The sequence below is a fragment of the Corticium candelabrum genome, chromosome 20 (assembly GCF_963422355.1).
Source record: "Corticium candelabrum chromosome 20, ooCorCand1.1, whole genome shotgun sequence".
In the NCBI taxonomy this organism is placed as follows: Eukaryota; Metazoa; Porifera; class Homoscleromorpha; order Homosclerophorida; family Plakinidae; genus Corticium; species Corticium candelabrum.
In genome coordinates, this window is record NC_085104.1 from 2,424,049 (window position 1) to 2,432,446 (window position 8,398).

General features: G+C 44.0%; 4 protein-coding genes across 4 annotated transcripts in view; 1 reads left to right on the plus strand and 3 right to left on the minus strand.

Moving 5' to 3' along the window:
* Window positions 1-14: 14 nt before the first annotated feature.
* Window positions 15-1,077, plus strand: LOC134195567 (mitochondrial nicotinamide adenine dinucleotide transporter SLC25A51-like). Its single transcript, XM_062664608.1, has one exon. It carries the CDS (start codon window positions 28-30, stop codon window positions 865-867), a length of 840 nt encoding a protein of 279 aa, XP_062520592.1. The 5' UTR covers window positions 15-27; the 3' UTR covers window positions 868-1,077.
* A 548-nt stretch (window positions 1,078-1,625) lies between these two features.
* On the minus strand, window positions 1,626-3,940 carry LOC134195901 (uncharacterized). Its single transcript, XM_062664994.1, has 10 exons — window positions 3,810-3,940; window positions 3,652-3,738; window positions 3,353-3,507; window positions 3,118-3,278; window positions 2,930-3,054; window positions 2,746-2,858; window positions 2,496-2,686; window positions 2,351-2,419; window positions 2,150-2,273; window positions 1,626-1,919 (listed from the first exon to the last, which is right to left on the minus strand). The coding sequence occupies exons 1-10, from the start codon at window positions 3,884-3,886 to the stop codon at window positions 1,726-1,728; spliced, it is 1,296 nt and encodes a 431-aa protein (XP_062520978.1). The 5' UTR covers window positions 3,887-3,940; the 3' UTR covers window positions 1,626-1,725.
* A 1,453-nt stretch (window positions 3,941-5,393) lies between these two features.
* On the minus strand, window positions 5,394-7,041 carry LOC134196070 (uncharacterized). Its single transcript, XM_062665152.1, has one exon. It carries the CDS (start codon window positions 7,039-7,041, stop codon window positions 5,611-5,613), a length of 1,431 nt encoding a protein of 476 aa, XP_062521136.1. The 3' UTR covers window positions 5,394-5,610.
* Window positions 7,042-7,957: 916 nt separating this feature from the next.
* The window catches only part of LOC134195465 (uncharacterized), a 5,351-nt gene continuing 4,910 nt past the window's right edge, over window positions 7,958-8,398 (minus strand). The window contains exon 19 of the mRNA XM_062664486.1: window positions 7,958-8,392. Coding sequence (XP_062520470.1) covers window positions 8,261-8,392 — 132 coding nt within the window. The 3' untranslated portion in view covers window positions 7,958-8,260. The remainder of the gene's footprint in view (window positions 8,393-8,398) is intronic.

Sequence of the window (8,398 nt, forward strand, 5' to 3'; positions counted from 1 at the left end):
CAGATCAAGCAACAGACATCAGATGGGATGGATAATCGAAGCAATGGAAGACATTTCTACTGTGGTGCTGGTGCTGCGTTGCTTAACGTCACCGTGACGTTCCCCGTGAACAAGCTGATGTTCAGACAACAACTCTACGGCATCAGCTTTAGAGACGCCGTAAAGCAATTACGGAACGACGGAGTTAAACATCTGTTTAGGGGTGTCGGACCCCCCTTGGTTCAGAGAACGTCGTCACTGTCACTCATGTTTGGTCTCTACAGAAAGTATCAGAGCCAGTTGACGAGGAGATTTCCCGAGATGAATCGTGTGCTGTGTAGCTCGTTGGCCGCAATCGGTGCTGGCACGACCGAGGCCGTTCTCTTGCCGTTGGAGCGAATCCAGACTCTCTTGCAGATCACGAAGTATCACAATCAGTTTCAGAATATGTACCACGCCCTTGTCGATCTCAGTTCGTATGGTTTGAAGGAATACTACCGAGGGTTTACTGCCGTTGTTCTTCGTAATGGCCCGAGCAACGTGTTATTTTTCGGATTAAGGAAACCATTGAAGGACATTATGCCGAGTTCTCATAGTAACGTCGGTGATATTGTCAATGACTTTTTTAGTGGAGCATTGTTGGGCGCCATGCTCAGTACTCTGTTTTTCCCTTTGAATGTAGTCAAAAGTAATATGCAGAAATCACTGGGAATACAGTTTTATAGTGTTTGGACGACGTTGTGGTGGTTGTATGAAAAACGAGGACGACGTTGGAGGAATATGTATGTTGGTGTGCACATTAACTATACTCGCTCGTTTCTGTCGTGGGGCATCATTAATGCATCGTACGAGATATTGATGAAATTGACAGAAAAATGTTATGGATAGGAGACGAGATGGTGTGTTATGATTTCTGCTTTTGCTGTTGATTATTTATGTTTGTATGTGGATTTTATTAATGGGTTGCTTTACAGAGATTGAGAGACAACGGTTTGGGTCTCTTAGTACACTGTACTCTTGAATATGTGTTGTTATATTTTAGGACACTGTGATATTTAAAATGTTTAATTACTTATGAAATACATAACACAAACCTGGGATGTGTGCTACTCATTGAATTTAATTATTTGGTCACTTGGCCGGCTTTCTATCCTAACGTTTCACGCCTTGGGTAGTAAGTGATAGTGGAGATTGCATCGAATGCTATTAAACCACGGTGTATATCACATCACAAGCGTTACGGTATCCCAGTACCATCTATACCGCTCTGTGGTCCCTTGGCCTCGCACTACAGACCTCGGTACTAGCGCACGAAACCGTACGTCACATGTTTGCGTTAATATTATTGTGAAGTCTACTACAAGTAGTCTAACCTCAAGACAACACGTAAACATTAGAATCAAAACGTTAACGAAGACGCAACACGTTTGTGCATGCGTCTAGACAGGATGCTGCACGTCTATCTCTCGGTTTTCGTCCAATTACAAATCACTCGACTTGTGAAACTAGAACGCATTTACTACTCTACGTTACCAAGAAGACGACATTATCTGAGAGCACGAGGACACACCATACCATGCAGTGAGTCTGTCACCGAACTTAGGCCTGAACGACATTGATGTGACCGTGTGCGCATGTCGGTCGCAACCGGTACGTTACACCGAGATATGACTCAAATTATACACATACTACCACTTAGCAATATTAAAATGTTTGTTCAAGTTTACAATTCTACGCATACAAGTATCAGCTGCGTAGCCTTTTGCATTGGGCAGCACGATTACATGGCAACAATCTTGTACTAACTGTCAGTGTCTCATCACACCTTTCCACGAGATTTGTGCTGCGATGCGTATTGCTGCTGAAGTACCACTTGTGCAATAACTTTCCGAAAGAATTTCCGGCAATCCGAGGACTCTTGTACACCTTGTTCAAAGAAGCTAGACAAAAGACGCGCTTGGTCTAGTGTGCGGTATCGCACTGTGATGTAGATGCGCACGTGCTGCGAGTGGATTGTCGTACGCGCGTTAGACAGGTGTGTGTGTGTGTGTGTGTGTGTGTGTGTGTGTGTGTGTGTGTGTGTGTGTGTGTGTGTGTGTGTGTGTATGTGTGTGTGTGTGTGTGTGTGTGTGTGTGTGTGTGTGTGTGTGTGTGTGTGAGCGTTCACTACCTGTATGATCCAAACAGGAAGGCGAAAAGACTCCAACACGTTTCTCCGACTTGCTCACATTCAACAGAGTCTCACGAACACGTTCTCCATAGTACTGTACGTATTCCATTTGATCCATTCCTTTCTGCAAAGAGCCCAAAAGTAGACAACACTTATTATTAATTAATTAAGATAATGAGATTTGCATGAAGTACGTGGTACCGAGAATGGACAGCCAAGGAGTTGCAGCTTGTCTGAGTCATATTGGTTTTCAGCTATGAACAATGGGGTCTACCAGACAACAATAAAATTCGTAGAAAGACATTAATTAATTAATTAATTAATCAATTGTAGACACTACACATACTGCTATGTATGGAAGCAGAAATGCGACATTGGCCGGTCCGCAACGATGAGCATTCTCGCGATTTGCATTCCTACACATCACGTGAGTAAAACTCTGGTACAAATCGTGCAGGAACGCGTTTCGTTCCGGCTGCTCTCGACTGCTCTTCCAGTAGGTAAACTGCTGCACATCTTTGGGTAGATAAACGCCACCTATCAATCAACGATTATCAAGATAAATACACAACAGCATGTCTATAAGATAGAGAGACCTATAGGAACTGCTTTCACGTCCGCCCAAGGAAGCAGATTGCTAATAAAGTCTGCGTGCTCGAATGCTGCTACCGCTCCAGCTGACGCTCCAGAAATAATAACACGCTTTGCCCTAGAAATGAATATGGGTCAGGAGGTGGTGCAGCGGTTTCATGCACTTGAGTCATTACGACGTTAACTGACTGAGTCAAGCTTGTCGTGTTGAGAAGGTCTGAGAGTATTGCAACTAATGACAAATGACCAGCAAAGTAGAGGCCCCATTTATTAGGCTTCCGTCTCTGCCCCGTGTAGACGTCACCGGAACAATACTAGAACAACACAGAAGCTAACGAGACCGCTAATGGCGTATTAGGAAGTATCTAAATGGTTACTGGTATATCAACGTGATTCCAATTTCGGAAATCTTTGTTCAATGTCGAATCGAGAGAGAGCAGACTGCGACCGGTTTTCAATTCTGGCCAATGATGAGATGACCCGAGAATACCGCGCGCTTGAACATTGCAGTCATTCTCTGAGCCACAGTGTCCGCCTCCTTGAATGACAAACACAAACAGACGCTGCTCGATAAGGTAATGAGTACTATGACTATGCACATTAACTACCCACCTTGAAGGAAAATAACCCACGATGTATTGAGCGTTCCTCGACGAATGTAGTAGCCGGAGCTCGAGCCGTCGAGACATCTGGCGCCGTGGCTGGCGACTTGTTGGCTGTCAAACAGTCTTCTTTGTAGGTGCGACCGAGTCGCCAATTGCTCGACTCTAAACAAATAAGAACAAACCCATTAGGTTCGATTAATCCATCTGATTGCTATTCATATGGTCTCGGTCTAGTACGAAAGGCAAGGCGGACGCGACAAGAGAAAACGCCAGGAACGCAATGCACGCTAGAAGCGACCGACTGACCTGCCGTTATTACCACGAACCACCCAAAGGTGTCTGTCTGTTTCCACACTTTCAGTATTGCCTACCAGATTGCCGTGTTGATATTTCCTGCAGTTGCAACAAAACGTATTTCCACTACCGTGTGAACGCTCGGTGCTTGACCGATAGAGCACGTGTACCTTGTCCGACGCAATGCGACGACGACGGTGAGACCAAAAACGATGAAGACGCAGTACTGGAAGCCCCGCGACTGCATCACGTTGTGACGAAGCGATAATATCAACTGAATTGATGCGCACAGATGTCTTGCATTTTGTTTTCCTATTAAGCAAAAGCGGAAGCGGAAGCGCAAATTTTTCCACACAGATGCCCACTCTCTAGTGTCCGTAGTACCACGTGATTTGTCTGTACCGACTCCGGTTGACTGAAAGAGAATAATCCCGAGTCGATGAGCTGTAGGGACCCGTATCAATGGTCGGAATACGTTTAGAAATTTACGTACCGTTAGCAAACGACACTGTTTGAGACTTTCGTGCTATTGAAGTGGGCGGTACTACTACTGTACGCATGCATTCAAATAGATGCCAAGACTGCGCAACTCTAGCCAATTAAGTTATGCATGTTTAGCACAAAGACCAAGTGTTACTAACAGGAAAGAATGTCGTCTATTAGATTTTCTAGTATCTAACTTCGTGCCACGCGTTGTCGGGATACCACAATTTACGGCCAAGGATGACTTTAGGCTACACACACACACACACACACACACACACACACACACACACACACACACACACACACACACACACACACACACACACACACACACACACACACAGGTCATATCGTTTCTTTAGCTACACGCATCTGTGATTGAAAACAATATCGTTTGCTGGGCTTACGGTACCTCTAGTACAAATCCTAGCTCTGTCTAGTATTGATTGCTGAATTAGAATCGTTCACTAGACTATACTGATAAGACGACGCTAGAAATAATATAATTAATACAGAGCGCATGCGCTATTGCCAGTCGTTGGTCGTCCAATTGGACGGTCGTGATTCGTTGGTCTACAGCGGTACATGTATCGGTTATTAATAACCAGGCGCTCCTCGGTAGCTAACCCTCGCTGCTAGCCTACGGAACAGCTGCTTCACCGTTTACTGGCACCTGCGAGCATGAGAGGGAAGATGGACACCTCATTGGCACGTGGGATTGTCGACATCTGGCACGATATAACTAACACCAGAGATAACAATGAGCGCATATACGGTAGCTTACATTCCAGATTGTCGGTCGTGGAAGAAAGAGTCGGCCCACAGCGGTGTTACATTAATGCGCACTTGGGTTACTAAAACCAAGTGAAGGTTAGTAACTTAGTTAACGTAAATGGTGTCAGGTGTACTTCATTGGAAAACATCCAGACTGAGAGTACAGACATTAATACTCTAGGCTAAAATTATTTAATGCATTTGCAACGTAAATTGCTTGCAAGAAACTTGATATTCAGACGTCTTATCTATTCTTCCTGCTACGCACAGTGATGTTTACCGGTAGAAATGGAACTTTCTGCTGTTTCGAATGATTAAGGTCGTCCAGACTATCGCGTAAACTAGGAAATTTACGATCGACTAGTTCAACGCGATTCTCATTGTATTTGTAAATTTTTAAATTTAATTACTTGTGAAATAAAATTATAAAATTAGTCTACATATGTACATTTAGTTAATAGAAGGGTTCAGCTTCAAGACTCGAGACCTAAACAAAAGCACATGAATGTGTTTGTAATATCAATTTTAATCACAACATTGCTAATTGATCAGATTCTATCTTGAGCAGCTTATAGACTATATATGTAGCTATATATCGCTAAGTCTAAAGTCTAGAACAGTGATCTACCAAGCAGCACCTGAAAACAATAATTGTGCATGACATACTAAATAATCTATCAAGTTCAAGCACATAGAACAAAATTCTAAATTTTACTTGATCCATATTTTCCCGTAAACAACAGCGTCTGATCTACAATTCAAGTGCGAAATGTGCGTATCTGAACGGAAGTTGAAATTGTAGAGCCACTCGCAGTTACTAAACACGTCTCCCACTATTCCATGCCTACTGGTTGTATACGGTCTCCCATTTACTCTCACGACGTGCGACTCCCAGTGATGCATCTGGCTAAGCTTAGTCGAGTCGATAAAATTGTGACTCATGTGATTATACGGATTACTCAACCCGTCGCGAAAGTAATTCAGTTTGTAGTCGCCAGCAGTCTTTAGACCCCACAGCGGCACGTACCGAATGGCACGAAACGCGTTGAAGCTAAGTTTTTCGTTATTCATCTTTTTCAAGTAGTACGTGCGTGGGCTGGACGATCGATCACCTGTATGCAGACTGCTGAAGGCCGACGTGTAAACCCTCATGATCGTGTCGTTGTATACGTTGTGGACTCGATTGAGTCGGATTTGGCTGAGACTAGCCCACTTGTCGGTGCGATCAGCCAACATGTTGTCTTCGTTCATTCCGTTTATTGGGTATTTCTTCTCGTACGATGCACTAGCCGCCTTGACGATCGTCACAAGCGTCCATCCGCCTCCGTCCGTCAGCATGTCGCAGTAGACTTGGAACGCTTTGCTCGCGTTACCGCTCGCGCTTGGTTCTATCCAATAGGATCCGCTTGGTAGCTTCCCGCGCTTTTGCAGCACGTCTCGGCACGTTGTTCCCGCCGTTTCGGGCGTGTTGCCCGTCTGGTCGACCTTCGGCGCTAGCTTCGACAACCGTTTTAGTTCAGTCTGGAGCGCATCGACGGAGTCGATGAGGAAACCCGAGCAGCGGTAGCGGTTCTCACCCGCATTCCAGACGAGAATCTCACCGTCTCGTGTACACTCGGGCACCATGGGCACACACACGTCCAGAGTCTCATTATAGCTCATGCCCTTTCTCTGGCAAGCAATAAACTCCAGCAAGCGAGCATACATGGATGCTGCGTCTGATCTAAGTGTTTCCAACTGAGAATGAGCCGTTTTCAATTGGGACTCAAGGTTTGCGATCTTTTGAGTAAGATCGGAAGAGCAGGAGAGTGTACGGGTTGTGTTCTTCCAGACTAACACCTGTCCATCACCGAAACAAAAAGGCAGGGACAGCATGCAACCATCTGAAGACACATTAAGCCACATTGCTCTGTCTTTGCAGTTTGCTGCTAGGACGGATGAGATCTCGTTTTTCATGACTTGAAGTTGTTGTTGCATGTTTAGCAGACTTGTTTCGTTTCCACCGTTGTGGCGCATTACGACGTCTCCCTTTGCGGCGTCTAGAACCAAATCGTCGCCTCGATAGTAGATTTCTGCCTCGTCGATGTCGTCGGCGTAGATGAGGTAGAGTAGAGAGAGGAGAAGGAAGAACGGCGAGGTCATTGTAGATGTGGTTGACTGGATTGGTGTGTGGACTCAAATTGTTGGTGTTGATTGACGGAAGCTGCTCACAAACACGTTCATCCTGTTGCAAAGCTGATCTAATTCGTGGTTCGTTAGAGCTAGACCTCTGGCGGGCATTTATAAAACGTGTACTGCAATGGCGGCGAAATACAATAAGAAAGAACAGAAAGGTTTGTTGTCAGAGAAACCTAGAGGTAGTCTTGACGTAGTAGAGCTAGTGGAATGTCATTTACAGTTGACAAGTAGGTTGCGAACAACTTGAGCCATGCAGACACATTGTTGGACGGCTGCGTGACAGTTATTGGATTATCGAATTAGAGTATATTGCAATGTGTTGCGTACGGACATAGTAGCTAATGATAACATCACAGATGTGGATCCGGGATTTAGAAAGAAAGAGGGCCCAACCACACACACAGCAAAACCACACTCGCCCAGTTTTGTAAAATACGTTGATCATTCTAGATTTATCATTCAAATAAGTTACGAGATACAAGTACATCTACAGGAGCTTAATTAATTAACTAAGGATCGAGTCTCACGCCACATGTGCAGATTCTATCAGACCATAGAAAAATAATATTCTTGATCATCAGGCTTTATCTGATTACCTTTTGCACCATATTGCAAGTAACGGAATACTCTCTAGCAAGTTAGCAGCAAATGGCAACGGGGGAGGGCCTGAACCCTTTAGGCCCCTCCCAAGATCCTGCATGCAGCCATACAGTCTAGATTTAGTAATTACAGCGCGTACGTACACATGCATGTGAATGGTGACTGCAGACACACTAGATTGCAAATCTGAAGGTTGAATATTTAATGTATAAATGCTGCAGCGATTTCAACAATCATGTTCTATTTGATTATATTTGTTGATAAAAGCAACTTGCTCTGTGTTACACAACCTAAAAATAAGACAAGCAAACACATACCCCAAGTCAAGATGCAATTATATCTAAATTTTATCGACTTCTGTAGCACCCATGGCAGCAATCTCTTCAAATTGTATATACTATATACATATACTATATACATATACTATATACAGATTCCAGTTGATAACAATCAATCACAGATTCCATAGTTGATAAAAATCAATTTAGTAAGATGGTATAAAAGCTAATCAAAAATATAAGGATTTGTGACTTTAGCAACATCAAAGTTGGTAACCAGGTAAGTCGAATGCTCTGTCCAGCTGCTATTTGGTTCTTGAAAATTCAAGTGGATTTCCGCATATGGAATCATGAATTTCAACAAACAGAGGAACGTAAACTAGGAAGTCCAAGAACTCGATTAACCCATTTTTCTCTCTATCAAGATGGTTAACAACCTAAAC

Coding starts and splice junctions, on each gene's coding strand:
- LOC134195567 (XM_062664608.1), top strand. CDS start 28: ATGGATAATCGAAGCAATGGAAGACATTTCTACTGTGGTGCTGGTGCT.
- LOC134196070 (XM_062665152.1), bottom strand. CDS start 7,041: ATGACCTCGCCGTTCTTCCTTCTCCTCTCTCTACTCTACCTCATCTAC.
- LOC134195901 (XM_062664994.1), bottom strand. CDS start 3,886: ATGCAGTCGCGGGGCTTCCAGTACTGCGTCTTCATCGTTTTTGGTCTC. Junction 3,739..3,809: donor GTCGCATTGCGTCGGACAAG/GTACACGTGCTC, acceptor TTGCAACTGCAG/GAAATATCAACACGGCAATC. Junction 3,279..3,352: donor GTGGGTTATTTTCCTTCAAG/GTGGGTAGTTAA, acceptor TTGTCATTCAAG/GAGGCGGACACTGTGGCTCA.